The sequence below is a fragment of the Dermacentor andersoni genome, chromosome 6, assembly GCF_023375885.2.
Source record: "Dermacentor andersoni chromosome 6, qqDerAnde1_hic_scaffold, whole genome shotgun sequence".
NCBI classification, from domain to species: Eukaryota; Metazoa; Arthropoda; class Arachnida; order Ixodida; family Ixodidae; genus Dermacentor; species Dermacentor andersoni.
In genome coordinates, this window is record NC_092819.1 from 86,591,711 (window position 1) to 86,614,598 (window position 22,888).

The following is a 22,888-nucleotide window of genomic DNA, read 5'->3' on the forward strand; positions in this document are numbered from 1 at the left end:
GTTACTGTTTTTTTTCTTCCTGAGGCAGGATATTTAACATATTGCTTTTGTGTAGTGTTTCAAAGTTATGACGTGCTTTCTAGTGCAATTTTCCAATTTGTGGGCGCGTTCTGAGTGCTGCTAGACTACTGTAAGGAACTAGGCAGTGGTATAAAAGGGGAAAGAGCCTGGCAGGACTTGGTGAGGGTTGTTTCGTGCTTGCTGACTGAGCGGTTGAGTTTCGGCGTAGTTCTAACGCTTGCCGGGAACGAGAACAAAAATGTCAACTCTCCCGAAGTCACTTTGCAGTGTCCTGGGTGAACCTGAACGTGAGAACGAGGCCTTCTCTGTGCGCTGCGCTCAAGAAACGCCGAGGGACCACCGACTTCGGTTATGAGCATCATCGAGCGACATCCCTCCGGACAGCGGATGCAGTCCCCTGACCATCGGAATCTCCTTCCCCCGGCGGGGCGGTCTGTTACGTTTCGCCTACGACGCGCGGTATAGCCGGCGCGGATGCAACGGAGCCGGGGCTTCGTTCAAAGCGGCGGACATTTTGGCCCGTTCAGCGCCGCCGATACGCCTCCCCGCCAAGCGCGTCCAGGCATGTTTCAATGCCACGTGTCTTCAAGTGTGCGTGTGTGTGTGTGTGCATGTTGGTGCCCACGCTTGTCAAAGCGCGGCAGCCGGGGAGAGGAGCTCCCCAAGTGTGAAGCGAGGAGGTCTGACCGGCGCCGGCCAGGCGGATGCGTCACTACACTCGTCCCAACGTGTCTCTCAGCCTGTCCGTGCCGCGCGTCACGTGCGCCTCTATCAGGCGTTCCCTCTTGCCCTCGACTCCGAGACTATAAAAGCAGCTGCCCCCGGACGCCGAGAGAGGCTCCGATTTCTTCCGTTGAGTTACGTGCTCTCCCGTCTCTCCACTTCGGTCGACCTGACCGGCCGCTCTTTTGCGATGCTAGAATAAACAAGTTGTTCTGTTAGCAGTCGACTCATGCTTTGCCAGGACCTTCGGATGCTTCCAGTTGTGCCCCAGGCCGCCAGGCCAACGCTACCCTTGGGGCTTGCGACCCATTTGCAACAACGGGTGTCAGCGCTGAGATTACAACAGCGTAAATACAATTCCCATGCGGGACGAGCAGGCCTTTGTAATTGCAACCACGAGCCAGAGGCCGGACAACACTGTCGCCTCAGAGCAGGAAACTTTTGATGGCACTTGTAGCTTCAGGAATGGATCAAATGTATGAAGATGGCACTTCGGGATGTTGGGAGAAGACCAATATTCGTGGGTCATAGTTTTAGCCACGAAATCAAGCTTTCTTTCTGTTCTGAGTAAGAGGATCGGAACTGGTCAGGCTTCTGCATGGGCAGACCGGGCGGCTTCGTTGGCGATGTCATTACCAGCAATGCTGGTATGTCCAGGCAGCCACTGAAATATAATTTCAAGCCCTTTAGTGATAGCTTGACGGTGGTCCTCTATCTCATATACCTGCTGCTCATGAATCCTGTGATATAGGGCAAGATGCAGACTCCGAAGTTCTGTTTTAGAGTCGCAAAAGATGGTTAATTTCTGAGGTGTCACTTACGGGAGGTATTTTACAGCAGCAGGAAGGGCAGCAAGCTCTGCCACCATTGGTTTTGTCATGTGTGCCAGTTTGAATTTGATTTATTTTTCATAGCCGGAATGACAGCGGCCCTTGAAGAGCTGGTAGATGAGGCCGAATCATTGGTATATATGTGTATTCAATCCCTGCACGTCTCATTTATTATTAGCAGCGTCATCTGTTTCAGTGCTTTTTTTTGGGTGATTGGCCATCTTCTTTACACCTGGAATACCTAGGCGCATCTGAGGCTGTTGGAGACACCACAAGATGAACGAAGTCCTTGTTACTGCTGTGTATCCTGATAGATGATGATCTGGATGGGTGATAACTTCAGAGAACGTGGCATGAGGTCTCTATGAAGGCAAGAATACCAAGTGGCGATCGAGGAAGCGCTTGTTAGATGTTCGTTAAAGAGCACAAGGTGGTTAAAATGAATCTGGAGTCCCACACCACAGCGTGCCTCATAATCAGATCGTGGTTTTGGCAAGTAAGATCCGAGAATTTAACTAAATTCATGATCCTGAGGTGGTGTCGAATGTTGCAAGATACACATAAAAGAATGCTTGCAGTGCACCATGGTGCACCAGCACTGACATGAGAGATCTGGCACACAACGTGGCGATCATGTTATCTTTAAGTGCAAGCCTGCTGCAGTATATAAAAATAAGCTATACACTTTGGGACCAGACTTTTTATATTGATTTCCGTTAAATTTGAATTACTGGCTTCTTCGTGCATAGGGCCACCTGATGTTTTTACTATAGGATCAGCCGCTCATGCGCGATTATCAACAGTTGTATCCCCGCCGTGATGAGTGAAATGTTAACGCCTGGTTAGTTTCAATATACGCGGTAGGTCACAGAAATTGTTAGACAATAAATTAAAATAAATTCTGCAAATTTACGCACCAAAATCACTATATGATTATGAGGAACGCTGTAGGAGGGGACTCCAGATTAATTTTGACCCCCTGGGATTCTTTATCGTGCAACCAATGCACGGTACGCCGGTGGTGTTTGTATTCATCCCCGTCGATATGTAGCCGCCGCGGTGGGGATTCGATTCCACGCCTTTGCGTTTAGCAGCTGTTACTTCTCAACACGACCAAAGGCGTTAATTAGACTTTTGCCACGAGGCAACCCAACCCCCAACCATCCATCAGTGCCTACCAAGAAGTCAACACAGCGTTGGCACCGACTTCTGACGAGTCCACAGGTGGAGGTGCTGAGGAACGTTGCGATAGCATGGGCGTGGTATCGCAATCGATTCGACGATTGTGACTGGCTGCGACACAGTTATCAGATTTCCTAGTCCAGTCGCCCAGGGAAGACGACGGTATTAAACGCGGAGACACTTCGTGCGGTGGGGCCGACTTGTCCTGATGTGAACTAGGACGTTTAACATGCTCCTGTATGGAGTGGGCTTCTGCTACTGCGGCGGGGTAACTAATGTCGAATAAACCCTTTTTCCTTCACTCCTACGACTGGACGTATTCATCGATGAGATACCGCCTCTTCGAGTTCGGAACTCCTGGTTCGAAACACGCGAGAACGCCTGGTCAGATACATAGACATCACCAAGCACTACCAGCTGGGGAGGCGGTTATTGTCCTCACCTCACCCCAAACTGAAATGTCACCAGGCAGTACCGTTTGGCGACAAGTGCAGACACAAACCTTCCCCAGTCCGGTGCGATTGCGGCACATTTTCCCCGCGCAATACCCGGGTGCTCTTTGCAAGTTATGTCAGGCAACTAGAGAGACGCTCTGACACATGTTGTGGGAGTGTCGTATTATATCAGCTACCATGGCAGTAGCTCCGGAGGCTCTTGCGTGGAAGTGGGCCGCGGCTCTGCGCAGCTCCAACCTCAGGACGCAAGAGTGGCCTGTCCAGCAGGCCCGAGAAGTGGCGACGAGGCAAGGCCTCGAAGTCCCCTCATGGGAGACCTGAGCTCGGGTCGTTAAACTTTGCCGGATTTAAAATAAAGTTGTTTCCATCCATCCATCGATGGGCTTGGTGCATATCTTGCGCTAATGCCACCTCGAGCCGCAACACAGAGCAACGCCAAAGCCACTACGCCATCCCGGCGGGTGTTAGACAGTATCACTACATAGGAACAGGATGTGGTTCTATCATTAGTGAACGAGGCATAAACTTGTAGCGAGGGACGATATGAACGGGCAAATGCACCATCATAGAATTAGCTGATTATTACACCATTGCTCACAAAAGGGGCACAGCAAACAACTTACACAAAGCATACACGTCAAATGAAAAGAAAAAAGAGCAACTAAAGGCAGCCACGCGGTCACCCTATTCGCATTACTCGTCCAGGTTTTCAGTTGAAATGAAACCTGATCGTGCAGTCCTCACGTGAGCGAGGACGTGATCCTTGGGCGCTGCCAGTGGAGGACCGCACACTGCTGGACGCTCCGGCGCTTTCGCTTTGGGTCGAGTTTGTAAATTCATAAGAAAAGGGCGCGAATGCGAAAGGCAGGAGACACGGGAGACGGGAACAATCTGTAGAGGCAAAGTCACGAGGGCGTGCAGTCCAGGGAGATGTCGACATCGGGCAGCGCGTAGGCAACCGAGCGCATCAGGTACGTCATGGTGCCGAACGTGCCGCTGGGCGCCGAGTCGTAGAAGTGCTCGCAGATGCCCACCGAACTTTGGCAGGCCATCCCGCCGCGCTGAGACGTGCAGCAGAGCGTCGCGTTCCCCTGGCAGGCGCGTTGGTCGTCTAGGAAGAGCCCGTTGGCGCGCTGCACGATGGACTCGACGTCAATGGGCATCCTGAAGTTGGCCATCGTGTCATTCTCCACGGTCAGGCTGATCACCATGAGAGCCTCGACAAGCAACTGCCGGTACTCGGGCTCCGCCACCTGAAAGAGTTGTGGCGCAAGCCATTGGGTTGAGGGCCGGGAGCTGCATGCCTGGCGGTTAATTCAGCCAGCGCGGTAGCGATGGGTACATAGTCACGGAGGAAGGAAATAAACTGTAGTCATAGAGCACTACGTCACACAGGCAGTCTTGGCAAGGAGCCATTCCTTTCGCTTTATGCCTCTAGGTACCGGCCCAACACGTGACCTCTGACAAGACTGAGCGTATTGGCCGGAAATTCTTGGTTCCCGGTAGTTTCCAATTCATGCGCCCTTTTCCGGCCGACCTGCCGTAGCTCTGTCTGCAGAGCGGTAGCACTAAAACCTACCGTGCGCTCTGAAGTGACCGTCATGTGTTGGGTCAATACGTTTAACTTCAATCGTGCTGCGCAACGCTCTCTCCTTATTCTTCCCTTCCTCCATGAGTATAATACATACATTTCTCTAATTTCGTCTTTCTGGCTTAAAACCGTAAATTTGGACTTTGCAAATGGTTATTTAATAGAATAATACTGCTCTAGAAATGTTATAAATGCAACAATTCGCAATGATTGTTCGTGTGGGCAGAAACTTATTGCATACGTATGTTTAGACAAATATGGTTTCCTGGAAATATAGAAAATGTAAAACCTAATTTATAACGCCAAAAGAACATCTAAAGCCACAGGCACAAAGATTACCCGAATTCAAGTACCATCAATCAATCTCTTGATAACTACTAAACGATGACAATGATGACGATGATGATGATGATTTTATAGCATCCCCTTTGAAATGGGGCGGTGACAAATGATCACTTAGTCTGCTTAAATTAATCAGGTATGCTATACATGCTTTTCATTCTAGGATTTTTGTATACGTCTGCTTAATCCTTTTTCTCTTTCTCAGACCTTCTCTACCTACCTTGTACCGCTACCTATGCCTGTAACGAATCCGATCGTATCAATCTCTGCCCTGCTTTTTTCCACCAGTACTCTAAACGTCTCTTGCTTATCTCGACTGTTGACCGGCTGATACTTCCATCTACTTTAAATCTAAGCGCTTCTGGAAGGAGTACGTTACCTACGGGCTTCACTGGGTGAATCCCTTCGCAGTCCATTAGGACGTGCTGAGTGGTCTTTGGATTTTTCCGAAGATCACTTCCGACGCGCCTTTCATATTTAAAAATCTTGGCGCAAGTTACGTGGGACACCCTGTATATGTGCAGTTATATAAATTATGGTACGTACCAAAACCACTTTCTGATTATGAGCCACGCCGTAGTGGAGGACTCCGGAAATTTGGACCACCTAGGGTTCTTTAACTTGCACCTAAATCTAAGTACACGGGTGTTTTCGCATTTCGCCTCCAGCGAAATGCGGCCGCCGTGGCCGGGATTCAATCCCGTGACCTCGTGCTCAGCAGCCCAACACCATAGCCACTGAGCATGTATATGTACAGTTCTCAGCGATTCAGACGCCATACTCGGGCCGCATGGCGGTCGACATTTTCTGCGCCGGCCGCGAGCGCTTGGTGATCGCTGGGAGACCAAATACAATCACTATAATGCGCGACAAGTGCTATCGCTTTCATCGTATATCACAATGGATCAGCTGGGTGCCCTCGGCGCCTATACCGGTGGCTCAAAAAGTTCCGGCTGTCATGCGCTTTGAGTATCGCGTTTGAATCGCTGAGCGATGCACATGCCAGATATCAGCTTAGGGCACGTTGTGTGCTCACTTCAAGAACACCTCCCCACTGGCCCCCTGAGAAAAGATCGGGAACCCAACAAATTTCGGTAATCTCAGTGCATTAAAATTGCACATTACCACAGTGACACACGTCCGGGCCACTAGAGCTCGCTTGTACTCATAATGTGCCCTGCATTAGAGTTGAAATTTCCCGACTAACTTGTCCTAGGAAGCGATATTGCGTGTACTGCAAGTACACAGAATAGTCTCTGCCTTCCTTTTCTCGCTGTGTGGTTTTCCGTGCTTTTCTTCCTTTCGTTTAAGTCCGCTTGCTCGCCGTTCAGGTGCCAGGCGTCACTGGTGCGGCCAGCTGAATTCTCCTGCTCCATTATTTCTTTTAACGATCACAAATAATGGTCGCTTTTGCACAACCAGACGCGAGTTGACGCGGACACGAATAGTACGCCGTACCTTTAGCCCAATTGTTCTTAACGGCGAAAACAATTCGGTTTAAGGAGGGGGGGTAGCATCCCCTTATGCATCCCCCCTCCCACTCACACACACACTTTTGTGACCGCCACTGGCTCCCGCGTCGCTTTCAAATTCAGTCTTTCGCTTTCATCTATGTCTTCACTCCAACGCCCGGCCCCCTTAAATTTTCTGTTCAGAAGAGGGACAGGGGGAGGACAGAAAACTATAAATAAATAAATAAATAAATAAATAAATAAATAAATAAATAAATAAAATGAACAACAGATTGGTATTTCGGGACTGATTACAGCGCAGTTTTGAAAATATGGTCACGGCGATGTTTTCTTGACAATATATAGGTGTACCTACGCATCATATCAAGCCCTTTTCTTCCACTGAGTTGATGATATGCTCTAATCATATTTGTTTGAATAGTAATCATGTATTTTCTTTAAAAGTGCGTCGTATACCGTACATCGCCGCACTGAGGCACGTAGGCCTTCGGTTGCGTGGGTACTAGTAACAGCCATAGCGGTGAAGTACAACCAGGTATCTTGAGCTCGGGCCTTACAGCTTAGCTGTGAAAAAAGCAAAGTTGCGCAACATACTAGTTGCACAACAGAGCAACTGTTAACTACGAGAAGCTATGCCCTTAACGACGTGGCAGTTCTGCGGTTGCTGGAAAACTCCGTACAGGGCAGTCGAAACTTTGTTTCGGAAGTGTGTAATCAACCGACCATGTTGAGCATCTCCTCAACGCGCAGGGCGAACTTGATCTCTCCGGGGGTCATCTCCTTGGTGAGGCCCTGGGGCAGGCAGTATCCGCGCACCCAGACCCCGGGGCAGCGCTGCAGGATGAACCAGACGTGCGAGTAGAATCCCACGGGCACGCGGTTCAGAGTGCCATCCAGTCTTCGACGACGAAGCCACAGGCCCTGCGCGTATAGGACCGAGCCCGATCCAGCGCCCTCGGTTAGCTCACCCGGGATCGCCACATGCCACTTTTCACTATAGCATTGTATTTTTCGCACAGTAACATGTATACATTGGAATGCCTTTGCCCCGCGAAGTCGAAGCTGTAACCTGCGCACCTAGGCTAATAACATGTGTAAACAACCACTCAGTACGACGTACTTTCGAGAATCCGCCCGCGAGCACATTTGTCATTGGAAGGACGCTATAAAAGCATCCATGCGGGTTCTGCGTGTCTCCTTGCCCTGACTTCTGCCTGAACGTCGAGCACGCACGCACGCACGCACGCACGCACGCACGCACGCACGCACGCACGCACGCACGCACGCACGCACGCACGCACGCACGCTGCCTTTCAAGAACGATTTATTTTCGGAAACCAGCTCGAGAAAGGGAAGATTTGTTGGCAATCGCTGTGTGTGTATCTTCTTGTGCTTATATGTTTGCTGCTTAGACTGCTACCGTATACATTTATACATTGCATTACGCCTTTCGTATACCAACGAGCCTGCATTGCAACACTCGTCTTGGCATAAAGTCTGAAGAGACGCGCTGCGTTTTCTTTCCTTCCCACGAAGCCACGCCGCTCACGTTCGCGCGTGTGATCTCACTTGGCACGTGCGCGGCCGTTCGCAACCCACCTGCGTTTCGATGCAGAGCGACGACTCCTCGTAATCGCTGTACGCGAAAACGTCGGCCACAGAGCGGCGCCTGGGCGACGTCAGGCTTGGGGTGGCGCTGGGGGCCCCGTGCGGACTCGGGCCCTCCTCGCGCTCCTTGCCACTGATGATGTCCAGCAGCAGCGACTGCATCTCGTACGGGCTCAGGCCTAGCAGGATGTCCGCTGCGTCGTCCATGGGGCAACGGTGCATGCGCGCTACCTCACCCACCATCACCTGCGTATAATAACAGCAATCATAATAATAATAATAATAATAATAATAATAATAATAATAATAATAATAATAATAATAATAATAATAATAATAATAATAATAATAATAATAATCATCATCATCACACCATCATCATCATCATCATCATTATCAAATATTTATTGATGTACGAGGTTTGGTGGAAGGAAAAGAAACTGAAGATAACTCAAGTGACCCAACCCTGATTCAGCTTTAAAAGAGGACTTCCCAATCCGGCATCTCTAAGTGAAGGGGCAACTTTACCTCTTCACCTGCCCTTTCACACACGCGAGACAGATGATGCATGTGATTGTTTAAAACGCGTTTTCGCACAAATGCGTGCGCGGGTGCTAAAAAGAGCAGCATCGCATGCTTAGCACGTCGTTTGGTAGAAATCCACGTGCGCGTTCTGCAAAAAGCACCATTTGCATGCACATCTTGTGGTTTTGCAGAAAACTTCATCCGCGTCTACCAAAAGATGCATGTGCATGCTTAAAACGCGTTTTCGCACAAATGCGTGCGCGGGTGAGAGAGAGAGAGAGAGAGAGAGAGAGAGAGAGAGAGAGAGAGAGAGAGAAAAGCATTCAGCTACCTTGGTAACATTTTATATTTATCACATAAACGAGGACACGACGAAGCCTAAAATGGCACGGGACTTCCAACTGGTGTTGCTGGGCTCTTTGCTCAGTTTGTTTTTACTCCGCCGTGTATGCATTGCGTGACAATGGTCTTCTTCCTGCACTCAGGACTATGAAGCTTGTCTGGAAATGAGCATGTTAGCAATTAAATTAACTTTTTTTACGAGTGAAATCTCGTGTCGTCTGCTGTGTTCACTTTCAATTTAACTTTGCTTCCGACAGCAGCGTTGCGCCGTCGTCGCTCTTTCTTTTCCTCGTCTCCTGTGCGCTGGTCATGTCCAAGGTGAACTGTTATACAACAAATCCAGATTTCGGTCTTCTTAACTTAATCACTGCATCCAATCCTCAGCCTTTATTGTCTTTGTTTCCCTAGTCATGAACCGATTTGCTTGCTTTAAAAAATAGCAGTCGGTTATTTCTCTTGTGCCATTCATGATCTGTTTCAACATGTGCTTTAGCTCCGTGTACCTACTTCTAATCAAAACTGCCACCTTCCTATCCTTTACGCTGCACTCTCATTGGTTACCTTTCCATTTTCGAAGGCACAGACAACCTTAAGCGCAATAAAAAAGAAAGGAAAAAAAAAACGGATGAGGAGACGCACACAGGACCGAGTGCTAGCATCAACGGGTGTTTACTGATCACACTGCTCAACCTTTGTACACAGAAGACGTCACCCACGCGCAACCATCGTCGCAGAATTGGCGGACTGTAGCAGGGTAAGTAACGTAGCAGCTATTTAGAAAGCTAGGCCAGCATAATGGAACAACACCATTGGTTCGGTTTCACTCCTTTCTTATCCGGAGCTCAGGAGTGTAACGCCGCTCAAATCACTGACGAAGCGCGAAGCGGAAAGGAATTGCAAGAAAATGCTCACATTACCCAGTGCTATTATTTCTTGGCATTACCGAGCCTTGTGCTCAGTGCTATTAATTTCGAGGGCGGCTTTTTTTTTTTATAAGCGGGCGACTCGAAACATCCACTGAATCTGTCAAAGCGAGCCTTCAGCTAGGGCTTGAGCCCTCGCGCCAGCGTTACTCCTCAAAGGCTGGGTAACTGACGACACGCCATACGAGAGCACCGCGTACCTGTATGATGAGGCCGACGCGCAGACGCTGCATCCCGCTGAACAGTTGCGGGCTCGCGCGGATAAGCATGGCCAGGTAGGCGAGCAGCTCTTGCGTGAGCATGGCCGTGCTCTGGTCGCCCTTGTGGGCGTGCGCGATGATATCGCGCAGCTCTTTGATGGGCAGAGGCCGCGTGATCACCTCTTCGCTGTGCGGAGGCATGCCCACGGTCAGCTGCTTCTGGCGCACGAGCAGGTCCGTGACGGACTTGGCCAGGTCTTCGACACGCTTGCCAAGCGCGCTGGCAAAGTGGCGCACGAGCGCCCACTTGCTCTGGTCCACCGCGTGTTCGTAGAACTCCTGGAACAGGCTGCGGACGGTGATCGTCGAGTGCGGCTGGCCGAGGCCGGTGTCCCAGGAGAGACCCTTGCGCATGGCCAGGTAGTGGAGTATGTCTCCCTGCTCCTCGAGCGAGTCGGTCTGCCGCAGCGTCACCAGAAGCTCTTGCTCCGCCACCTGGTCCAAGCGTAGCTCGGAGGTGCTCTTGTGCGGCGGTGGCGGCGACAGCGACCCATCGATGGAGCTGCTTCGTCGGGACATCAGGCGAGAATGCTCGCTCGGTTCGTCGTACGCTTCCGACGTACCGACGGACTCATCCTCAGGTGGCGTGGGCTCCTGACCGGTGATCGAACGGCTCCGCCGTATGATGCCAGTGACTGAGGACTTGCGGCGCGCCGCGCCGCTCGGCGCTTTTGCGAATATGTGGCTTGGCACGTAAGCGGCCCGCATGGCCGCCGTTTGGCGGTCCTTTCTGTCCAAGTACTCCTGGATAGCGGGCGGCAGGACTTCCGGTTCGCCCTCCTCGGCGTTGCCCAGGAAGTCGAGGCTGGCGACGCACGAGGTGCTGAGAAAGTCGTCGAGTCTTCCCAGGCAGACGCGCGTGCCGTTGATGTAGCCACTGTGCAGCTTCTTTATGGTCTGCCGCAGCGAGAGCGGCGGCTCGCCGTTGCGCAGCTGTCGCTGCCTGAGGATGACGACCATGATGGGTCGGCCCAGCATGTGCCAGTGCGAGCGAAGCACCGCGATGTCCGAACGTAGCGTGCTGACAAAGAGGTCGACGTCGTTGACGAGGTGAAACTCCTCGCTGTCCAGGTTCTGGGGAGTGAAGACGAACAGTTCATCTCGGAGGCTGTACAGCTTGCTCGTCGCCAGCAGGCCGACTTCGCTGCCCGTGCGTCCGGTGAGGCCCAGCTTGCGGTTGCGGCCCAGGTACTTGTACAGTTGTCCTAGGATCCTGGCCGGATGTATTTCCATGAGGTTCACCTCACTCAGCTTCTGTATGCCGGGGCACAGGCTGTAATACTTCTCCTGCATCGCAGAATTCTCAGCCAAAAGGGCAATCTGGACGTAGAAACAGACATTTGAACATTGTATTGTAATATTCATTACCATGCAGCCTAATATCACTTAGAGAGTCAACAGAGAGATGGGGTGGAGGGGTGGGGGCAAAGGACGACTTTATTTAAGCGATCATGTACTAGATTTAACCTGTGCTGGTGGTACACAGCTCAATGAGTTCTTTGCAATATAATGTTTAATTTCATTGTATTTGTAAAATAAATTCATCTTACTTTGCAAACAACTCTCTGTAAGTTTCTTGACCCTTGTGAATCATGACCTTTCGCAATAGTTAGAAAAATACTTGGTTGGTTTTTTTTTGTGCTAGTTATATTCATACCTTATTTAATTCAGTTCCGTTGCTTCGTGAGTCAGATTTTCTTTCCGACCTTTCCCAGTTGACGTTATTCAAAACCATTTTCTCTACTGGATCGATTTCCTCCTTCTTAGTCTCAATCTCATGGATCGTTCCTCAATCGCTATTGAATAAATCGGCACGATTTTCCACAATTCAACAAATATTCCTCCTTTAGATTGTTCTATATGCATCGTCAATACGACAAGAACTAGTAAAGTTCTTCATCCAAACGGAAAATTGACGTAGCTTCAAAACCTTATTGGCCCACTTATAACACCGTCATAAACTTGGATCTCGATATACCCTAGCAATCTTATTTACACCTCATGGCAAATAAGCAACAGTGCACTGAAAGCGAAGACGAAGGAAGATGTGGACACAACACAAGCGCTGACGTTTAACAGGAAAAGTTATTGAATGAACGAGTTAATATACTCTTAAACTGCGCCTGCACCTGCAAGGTCGTGAACAATTCACGACAAGCATTCGTGGTTGGAGCAGGTGATACTAAAAATAATAAATTAACAAAATAATAAATTAACAACAACCTAAAGTAGCGCACTGCTCGCCTATCAACGATTTGCGTGGTCTAAAAAGGAAATGTCTTTTCCTTGGAGGGCTATTGAAGGATGGAGGGGCGCAATAGGTCATGGAGGAGCATGATATCGGAGGAGCACAATATGGTCATGATTTTTGTATTCTAGGGCCTCACAAATTTCACGTGCCAACTGGTCTGTGCGGCGAAAAAGAATCTCCGTTCTAGCGAATTATGTCGCGCACCCACACGGCAATGCATTGCCAAGTGTGAGGAGCAAGCAGAGCCTTTTAGTGAATTTTAGTGCTCCCCGTGGCCTATAGAATACAAAAAAGCGACACCCGATTGCGTTAGTAAGACTTCAATAGCCCTATTAAACGACTCTTCGACGCTTAAGTGACGTTTCGGCGCTAGACTCAGCGTGGTGAGACTAACAGTGTACTGACTGAACGCCTATAGTAGCTGCCATTTCCTCGTTTTTCTTTCTCTCTTCTCCTCCCTTCTTTCTGAAACCTTTCTTTTCCTATTTCCATGCGGAGTAGCAAAGCGGAGGCAGAAGTCTCCGGTTTACTCTTTGTCTCTCAGCAACCGTTTGCCTCTCTAATCTATACTGCCATTTTTCTGTCGTTTAACGTTACCGTCTTTCGTCGTTACGTTACCTGAAGCTTAACAAGCGGCAAAAAATGCAGAAAGCATGACCAACGCATTAGTTATCGTCGTTTGTGGGCAGATAACAGCCACTGTTCTTTGCAGCCAGGAAACTAAATATCGCCACCGAAATCCCAATAAAGCTCGTTTAGTGTATGCTCTTGAGCAACCGCACTCTTCATTCGGTAGTGAAGGGAATAGGAGATTATAGGTTTGAAGGTTTCTTATGTGCGACTCTGGTGGGGAGAGGAGAGATACGCTTTAGAAAGAGGAGGACAGAAGAAATTAAAATAGCTACAACTTCTTATCCTGATTTAACTGACGACTCCTTAAATGGTATAAACATTAGTTGGATTAATCATGTTTTGGAAGTCAGCCATATGGTTTTAGATAAGCAACCAAAAAGTCTAGGGTTTGCCACTGCATTGATGAGCAGTGCGAGTAACCTTATATGGCACCTTTGAGTCGAAGGGCCTACGTATATTGTGGCGATATTTATTTTAAGTAGAGCTACTGCTTTACTGTACTCATTGCAGTGTAGCAGGTTGTGCTAAGCCGATTCTCCAGAGCCGCAGATGTCTCAACAGGGCCTGTTATTTACATACAAACGCCCGCGCTGGACCTATTCCGCGTCATTGCAGCAGCGATTGCTGTCAGGCCAACCTAGCGGGCATCATGGCCGATACACCGATCACTCTTTCTGGCTAGCGTTCGAACGTGGGTGGCCCGTAGGGCACGTCAGAGCGCATATCTTCAGGCGTTTATGCACCGGGTAAACTACCGAGCACCGAGTCGGCGGACGCCTTAACTGACGGGTGCCCAGTGACAGGTTTCGGACGACTTACTTCCCGTCCCGTAGCCGTTGCGGACGCCCTATCTACTGGGCCACGGCTACGGTGAGGCTAGTAGCTTCGCCACTAATTAAAATACATAAAAAAACCTGCAGATCCCCCACCCTGTGGGAATCGATGTCAAGCGAAGCAGTGTGCGGGGAGTCTACCAACGAAACGACCATGAGAGCACAAAAACGTAGGTGGTTGTTTCATGACCTACATTGCGCGCACGTCGTTACCTATCACTTATGTTGCTCATACATTCTTGTCATACTATGCCAATTTTGGTACATACCAAGTTAACGTAACGACCGTGAGAGCACCAAGACGTAGGCGGCTGTTTCATAACCTACATGACACCCATGTCATGACCTATCATTTATGTTCGTCATGCCCTCTTGTCATACTATGCCAGTTTCGGTACATACCAAGAAGTAGGCGGCTGTTTCATGACCTACATGACACGCATGTCATGATGGTCATGTCATGACCTATCATTTATTTTAGTCATACACTCTTGTCATACTATGCACATTTTTGTACCTACCAAGTTAACGAAACGACCATGAAAGCACCAATACGTAGGCGGCTGTTTCATGACCTACATGACACAAATGTCATGGTATTTATGTCATGACTGATCACTTATATTCGTTGTACACTCTCGTCATACTATACTAATTGTGGTACATACCATGTTAACGAAACGACCATGAGAGTACCAAGACGCAGGTGGCTAGACAGATAGGTGCTGTCAAAGTGGCAAACGTTCGCCAAGAAATGCTTCGGATTTAAAAACGAAGCTGATATGTACCAGTACTGAATGCAGGCATCCTATGCGGGAAAGCACGCACCTGGACGACGATGTCGGGACTCTTGATCATGCCCAGGCGCCTGTTGAGCGGATCCATCTCGCCCGGGCTGACGAATTCCTCCTGCAGGAGGTGGGCCACGACGTAGAGCGACTGGGCCCACAGGAACGGGATCTCTCCGGCGGGCAGGCGGGGCTCGCTGTGTGGCATCGCGGCCTCCCTGTTGACCTTGTCCGGCTGCACGACGTAGATCTCCGGTATCAGGCGCAGACCGTCGTCGGTGCGGATGCAGACCCGCTCCAACATCTCGCTGTACTCGTCCATCGTATCGCGGTCGCCCCGGTAGCAGGCGTCAATAATCATGTAGCAGAAGAAGAGGGGCCACTCGCACTCGATGTTCTCGAAGCCCTGCAGCTCCCACGGCTCGTAGTAGAGCCGGCTGCGGTCCTCGCGCGCCGTCTTGTAGCCGTCGCGCAGGAAGCGCTTCATGCCGTACTCGCCTTGCAGCTTGTCGACGATGGTGCAGCGCGTGAGCTCGATGAGCTCCGCGTCGGTGATGGCGAACGCCGGGAAGCTGATGACCGAGATGAGCGACGCGTCCACCTCCTTGGAGCTGGACTCTCGCGGCAGCATCGACATGAGCACGGCGTCGCACTCCTGCGCCTCGTCCGAGAGCACGTGCACCACCGACGAGGGACCGCCGCGGCCGCCGAACAGGTCGAGCTCGTTGAGCGCCTCGAGCGCGGCCTTGGCCAGCCCCACGGAGCTTGAGTTGAGCTCGCGTATACCGCGGTTCGTCTTGTCGCCTCGCTCCCAGATGCCGTAGTCCGGCGTGCAGTAGGCCTCCTCGATGTAGAAGACAAGGTTCTGCACGAATGCCACCTCGTCGAGGTTGTAGACGACCTGCAGGCCGGACGCCGTGATCTGGGCCAGGGCGAGCAGGAACAGGGACGTCGCGTCCAGCTGCAGGTGTCCCCATTGGTCGTCGCCGACGCAGGTAGCCCCCGAGGCGGAGTTGTACTTGGCGTGCAGGCTGTCCCCCGGGCTGTGCGTCTCCTTGAAGCGCTCGAGCTTGTCCATCTGCTGCATCATGGACACGAGCAGGCCTCGCATCAGCAAGACGCAGCGCCGCTCCAGCTCGTAGGTGCGAGCTCGGTCCTCGTCCAGCTCGGTGTTCTTGCGGTAGGCGAGCGACAGAGCCCAGATCGCGAACGCGCCGTAGACGTTGTCGCGCACCCACGCGTGGTTCTCGTACTTCTGCGACGGTATCAGCCCCGTCCCGGGGTCCTGATGGTGGAGGACGGTGCGTTGCAGCAGATAGTGGTAGTAGCTGAGTCGAGGTCTGCACCGCGTTGCCATGATTCTTCACGTAATAAATAACCTGCATCCGTGACGTGACCGTTCACTTTGTTTTTCACGGTGTATCTTAAACGACGCTCATTTATTTATATGGTAGTGTCAGCAAACTCAGTTTGCAGACGCTACCAGAGCAGTGATACCTCAACTTTCCAGCTAATCTTATTCGGAATTCGCGCCTTGAGCTCGTCACGTATAACGTACAAAGTTCAATCACGTGCTACAAATTTGTCCATTTCGTTCCCGCGTCTTTGTCCTAAAGGAAATGCGCGCGCGAATGTACTCCCGCGTACTAGTGCTATACGCAGTGTGACACACGCGGCTATCATCTCAAAGCGCTGGTTGGCGGTTCGCACGACAGAATCATACGTGCAACTTTGGCCTCAATGGTTAGAGCATCGGCCAGCTGTGCTAGGAGACTAGGGTTCGGTCCTGCCATCAACATGCTATTAAGTTTTCCTTTTTGTTAAGTGTGAGCTATGCGGTGAGAAAGCAACGGCACCCAACAGCTACGGTCAGGAAAGTCCCGGGGAATTCGCAAAGGAAGCTGCGCTTTGAAAACACGTGCTATGTTGTGCAGCGTCTGCTACTGCTACTATATATCACTCGAATCTTTTTCCACCTAAGTTCCACTAAGTAAGCGGAACATACTTGCAAAAAAAAAAATATGTTTTAATTATTTAGAGGAGCTTATGTGAAACGAAATTAGGAGCGCATATGACAGGACAGCGCTTCGTTCGCTCATTGGGTTTGTGCTGTCGTGTGCGCGGTTACTCTATTTAGCAGACGACGTATAGCTGGATCTAGGGTGTAATTCTTGACGGCATGAAATTCCGTTGTGTTGGAGAATTTCCAATCTTGACAGCTCTCATTGGCCCGCAGGTTGGCTACGCGCCTACTCTGATCGGCTTGAAACGCAAGCATGGCAGAATTCTGACGATGTAGCGGGAATTTTACGGGGTGAAAAACATCATCCCGCCTTAGCGATATAGTCTCCTACATAAAATTACTAGAGGGAGCTCTGCACCCAAGCAGGCCCAGGGGCTTACTTGAGCCCGATCCTTCAGCCTCCCCCCCCCCCCCCCCCCTTTTCCCCTTCCCCCTTTCAATAAAGTTTACCACCACCACCACCACCGCGATCATTTAGCTATCATGGGAAGGATGGATTTGTCTGAGCTTCGTGCATCTGGTTTCAAACGATCTTGTGACATTATTTATTAAGCCATTTTTTGCTACATTTCCAAGCACTCATATAGTCTTCTAAACACAGCAAGTCAATTAGTATCTGCGCACATGCGAAATCATTGGAAATCGTTTCATTTATAACGCAATATTTTTATGACAATGATCAGTTTGCAAAGTCACAAAACCGATTGGCGCCACAAGGACAAAGTCCATAAGAAAATCATTCTACTGTACCCATCATTTCCCACACTTGCTGAGAAACTGTAGACACTATAACTTAAAACATTTTGAAGATAATGTCTTCTCGGCGAGTCACCACCACTTTTCCGTATTGGGAATGTCTATTTCTAACCTGTTTCTAGCCTTTCTCGTGGTCCGACCCCGAAGATAGCGGTCTAAACATAAGTGAACCTGGAGCCGCTGGTTATGTGTCATGAGGTATGGGAAGACTAAGATGATGATTGTGATTATGATGATGATGGTGGTACTGATGATGATATAATGATTGTTATCATAATGATAATGATGAGGATGATCATTATTATGATAATGATAAGTGATGACAAATATTTGGTCGATGATTCAACCTCTGGTTGGCGTCGATTAAACGTTGTCGCTCCTGAGTAGCTCTCACAATAAACCATACGGTTCAAACACCCCATTCTCTCCCCCAACTCACCCAGGAAGACGTTGTCTTTAATCGACTTGAACTACACGTTGAATTGCCTCCAAACGTTTTAAACCCTCTGAGGCTTATCTGGCTCCCGAACAACCATCGGTATACATGGTGCCTGACCTACAGCGCTTATCAACACGTTGTAGAAGCTCGAGCCTTACTTTCCGCCGTACCAGAAACCTAGTACTCGGGATGAAACATCTATCTCGTGACATTTATTTTTTGGTTTCAAAAGAACAGCGAGGAAAATTATGGGCACTGCACGCCAATATAGTGTTGCCGTTTACGTTGGCGCACCATGTACATCATTAAATTGGTGCTTACGTCCCGTTTACGAATACGCTTCCATTACAAAATCGGGGCCCTTATTTACAAATAAAAAAAAAGCTCATGCGCTAGAACTGTTCGTAAGAAAAAAATGGCTGTGGCTTAGCTAAGGTTAAGCCCAGGATGCGAAGCATACTAGCCTTTATTTTAGTTGTTGAACCACTGTTTAGCCTGGTGAACTGCTGTTGCTCGGCTATATTTGGTTCGGCTAGTAGAAGAAACAACTCATGCGTTACTCTGCTTCGCCTTCAAGAGTGGAACGCGACAGCGTTCCCGTCGACCCGCCAAGGGGTGTAAGACAATGGGCTACGGCGCAGCGACTACGCGCCCCGCATTGGACGCGGTGAGCGTCGAGCAACGCAGCGTTCGGCGCGGCAACGAAATGTGCGCCTGAGCAAGCGACGCACGCCTGAGCCTTAGAAACAGCTCGTTTCTAAGGCAACACCGCATTCACTAGAGGCGCTTTTGTACCGCTTCGAAGCATCGTACTCGTGGCTCAGTACAATAAAGAAAAAAAAAAAAACTCGTGGCTCAGTGGTAGCGTCTCCGTCTCACACTCCGGAGACCCTGGTTCGATTCCCACCCAGCCCATCTTGCAAGAGTTGAGCCAAAGCCACCTAGAAACAAGCGCAGCTGCTTATATACCGCCGCGACGCCGCGAGCGACGGCGCGTGTTGGAGCCCCGTTTCTCCTCTGTCGTGACGTCACGGTGTCACGTGGTATTGAAGGCAACACCGCCGCGCCTGAGGAGCTGGGTTGAGCTCTCGTAATATGCTTCGCATAAAAAATTCCAGCTACTCCTGATGCTGGACATTCTTAGCGAAGGAGGCCGGCCAATGGCAAGAAGCACTTACAAACGAGAAGCCCCAGTACTCGGGCACTGATCGCGTTCTACTCACGTGGCGCGTTGTGCCCAGAGCGCGTTTCGCGGCTGTGATCGACCAATTAAAGGCGAGCGCGGCCTCATTTACAAGCAGCTGCATTCTCCAAGTAAGATGACGGAGCCCGTAGTTTCACGGCAACGAACGTACATCTTGAGATACAGAACAAGGGTCATATTTTTTTACACACGCGGTAATGAAGAGAACGGTACGGGGGCAAAGCGCGCAAACTTAAAGTCACTTCTGAAAATATAGGGTGCGATCTTGTACGCATTCCAAAATCGAACGGAGGCAGTCCGTTCTTTACGTCACGAAATAGGCGGTCCGTTCCGTTGCGTTCGTCCGATAGCAGCCGACACGGAATGAGTGACAGCAGGTATCACGTCACAATTGACGTCATGGCGTTCGTCACGGTTCAAATTGATCAATCGTGTGCGGCTAGGTGGAACGGACCGCCTGCGTTCTATTTTCGAACGCGTACAAGATCACACCCATAAGTCGCGGAGACTAAAGTTCGCATTTGCGTAAGCTGAGAGAAAAAACAAAAAACAATCAGAAACAGAAACATTGCATGTCAGAAGAGATAAGATTCACCACTAAGTGTTAAATTTGAGTTTTTTTATGCGAAAGCATCAAATGGTCCATTAAGCGAAAAAGCTGGCGTATACCGCCTGGGTAACTTAAAAGGGCATTTAAATTCCTATTGGCTGTGGCGCCACATCCGAAAGGGCACACCTGCTGCCGCGATAGCGCGCGAGGTGTTGCGTGAGGGGAGAGGGCATCACCGAGACGCCCCGTCACCCTCGCTCTCGCTCTCGGAAGCCTCTGTAATCCGCGCGTTCTTTGTCCACGCAAGCTCTCGCCTACGTTCTAACTGCGCCTCGGTAAGGCCAAATTAAAACGCGCGAAGCGTTGGCAAAGCGTCTCAACGCGCTCGCTTGCCTACCTGCGAGGAGTTGGTAACTCGGACGGCCCCTCAGCGGCGTTCAACTGGACATTTATGCTTTCGCATTCCCAACTCATAAGTGCTCAGATGTCCTCTGATTTCCCTCTCCACGTTTATGTTTCGCGTTCGGCCAAATGCGAAACAGTCGCACCCGGAAGCTACACAGATTCACTATCTGCTCTATCAAACTGAAAGTGCCGTCAAATTCTGCCAGACTAATTGACGGAGTAAAACACGTGGAGAAGCTCCGCCCCTCTCGTTCTCGCTTCATTACCACAGAAAGTTGTTCGCGAGTCTTATCCATCCAATTCATCATCCATTCTTTTCCCGTTTTTTTTCGCTGGCTCGGACGCCGTCATCGCCGAGATGTCGGCTACTGGGTGCATGGCGTGGGCCGTCTCAGTGGCGTCGCAGCCATGAAGACACGAGAAAATGGACAAGGAAATGGATTGTTAGAAAGTAGGGGCCCCAGGACGTCTACTTGATCAACAGCCCATGCTGGTGTCCCCTAGAAGTTTAAATATAATCGCTTGGCCCGACTCGAAAAGATCGTTTGATCGCATTCTAAGTTACATGCAGATATCGTCGTCGGTATATGGCACAAGGGACATCAGCCTCAATTATAACTTTCGGAGTAGCTATCATATTTGCGTGACGTGGGACGTGACGTAAAATTTGACGCGGCAGCTCATTGGAGCCACAGCATTCTGTCCTAAACCTAACTTAGTGCACGTGAAAGTGCAGTATATATACTCATGTCTTTTCTCTCTCTCTTTCACTTCCCATTCCCCTCCCCACGTGTAGGGTAGCAAACTGCACTCAGTCTGGTTAACCTCCCTGACTTTCCTTCTTTCTCTCTCTCTCTCTGTCCCCTGGCATTTCTTTGCTTTCTCTCTCTCTCTGTCCCGTGGTTCAGCAAACATACGTACTGCAATAAATGTGTTGTCCTTGAAAGGGATCCGTGGAGAAAACCCAACAGCGTAGAAATGCATTAGACGGTACCGATTCGCTCACAGCGGCATTAGACGGCAATGTTAAAAGAAAGGCGTTAAGTGGAACGTGAACTCTTATTTATGGCAACTACTAACACCGCACTACGTCATTACTGCGATACAACCCTGCGAAAGGTGCAACTGAAGTGCGCTGAATGTTCTATTTGTTTTGAGCTCCTAAATGTGAGAAATAAAAGTGTAAGAAGTCAACGCTCACCTGGAGTGCAGCTTTGCAAACTGTGAGGACAGCTCAAGGAGCCTTCTGGCAGGTGAAAGAAAATCTTCCTCGCGAAATGGCTCGAGAAACACCATGCACTGCGCTGGATGTGAAAAAGTAATATTATAAGCATTGCAGAAAGCACCGTAGCACACTATACGCAGACTCTCCAACTGTTACACTGACACACGCTGTTAATGCGTTCAAAACAAGGCCGCGTAGCGAATGCGACATTTGGCGTCCGCGTCGGCGTCACGGTCGAGCGGACGTAATAGCGTTGTGAAAGCCAGGATTACACTACTCGTAATACTACTACGGCGCACAAACAGGTATGTGAACGATCAGGCGTGGCGGGGAGCGCGCTATGTTGAAAGGGGCCCCACGATAAAACGTGCAGTCGGAATACCACAGCGAAACGCATGGAGTCGCGACGGCAACCCGAGAGCGAGCCTGTTGGTTTTTCCGAGTACGGACGGCAACGTGGCTTTACCCACGATACCGTTCGTTCTAAACGAGGCAACTGGGAATGCATGTATACATTACCTTGCGGAAGTGAAGGTCAGTCGCACAGGGACAATGGCAGAAGATGACCATGGGAGTCCGAGCTGAGCTCGCGGGGTGCGAAGGAGGAACGCAGTTGCTGTTGTTCGTGTGTGTCACTTGCGGGTTGGCTCGAGCAGCCGCTCGCGCTTCGAAAGCGCCACTTCTTTGTCGACGGGAAACTTCCGCAGCTCTTTCAAGTGTACTCGCTGGCGTCCCGTTCCCACATCCCTCGCCAACCATAGCGATGATGATGATAATGATAAAAATAGGCGCAGAAACTCCTGTGGGAGTTGTCTAAGTGTGCGGAAGAATTGTGCTACTTGTCATATATATGCCGCCCAGTGCCGTTACCAATGTTATGAAACTCGATATGACAAGTATAAAGCTTATCAACCCTTATCTGTGCTTATCGACCTTATCGGACATGATCCGACTCTTAACAACTCTTATCGGGCTTTATCAACCTTATCGTACTTGATCCGACCCTTATCAACCGTTATCAGTGCTTATGAAGATTACCAGAGTTGATCCGACCATTATATGTCCTTATTGCTCTTTAGAACCTTATCCAACTGCGTCGAGCCATTACCAACCGTGATGAAACCCATATAACCCCTCATCACTCCTTATTATGCTTATCAAGTCATTGACTGCTTATCTGTTCCCTCAGAGACAATCCCGCAACCACCGAAACGCAATGGACATGGGGCGTGTTTGGCATTAAATTTTCGCAAAATCAGATTTTTCCTGATGTCTGCAACGCACCAAGTCCGCTCTACACGCGGTTCTAGAGACGGCTTTTATTCCACCATCACTATATCTTTCAACAAAGCTTTCACAGGAAATGTTGTTTTACACATTATTTCTTTCTATAGCTATTCGTATTTTGTGACAGACAGGTTTACTCGTTGAAATGCTTACGCATTTAAAACTTTATTGGCCAGAAAGAATTTTAGACGTCACCGCTGTCTTAGACGATCGGAAGCCC

At 49.8% G+C, this 22,888-nt stretch overlaps 1 protein-coding gene across 2 annotated transcripts; it reads right to left on the bottom strand.

Annotated features, from left to right (window-relative positions):
- Positions 1–3,782: 3,782 nt before the first annotated feature.
- On the bottom strand, positions 3,783–22,080 carry LOC126522492 (probable phosphorylase b kinase regulatory subunit alpha). Of its 2 annotated transcripts, XM_055066454.2 has the most exons (7): positions 21,901–22,080; positions 21,358–21,460; positions 14,820–16,158; positions 10,215–11,594; positions 8,216–8,470; positions 7,340–7,537; positions 3,783–4,464 (listed from the first exon to the last, which is right to left on the bottom strand). In XM_055066454.2, the coding sequence occupies exons 3-7, from the start codon at positions 16,134–16,136 to the stop codon at positions 4,117–4,119; spliced, it is 3,498 nt and encodes a 1,165-aa protein (XP_054922429.2). In that variant the 5' UTR covers positions 16,137–16,158; positions 21,358–21,460; positions 21,901–22,080; the 3' UTR covers positions 3,783–4,116. The 2 variants fall into 2 exon arrangements, with proteins under 2 accessions (XP_054922429.2, XP_050027202.2); XM_050171245.3 differs by lacking the exon at positions 21,358–21,460.
- Positions 22,081–22,888: the final 808 nt, after the last annotated feature.

Excerpts from the sequence above, each read along its gene's own strand:
- LOC126522492 (XM_050171245.3), bottom strand. The coding sequence starts at position 16,136 with ATGGCAACGCGGTGCAGACCTCGACTCAGCTACTACCACTATCTGCTG. Across the intron at positions 11,595-14,819 it reads GTCCCGACATCGTCGTCCAG|ATTGCCCTTTTGGCTGAGAA; the intron begins GTGCGTGCTTTC and ends TTCTACGTCCAG. Across the intron at positions 7,538-8,215 it reads CGCTCTGCATCGAAACGCAG|GGCCTGTGGCTTCGTCGTCG; the intron begins GTGGGTTGCGAA and ends CTATACGCGCAG.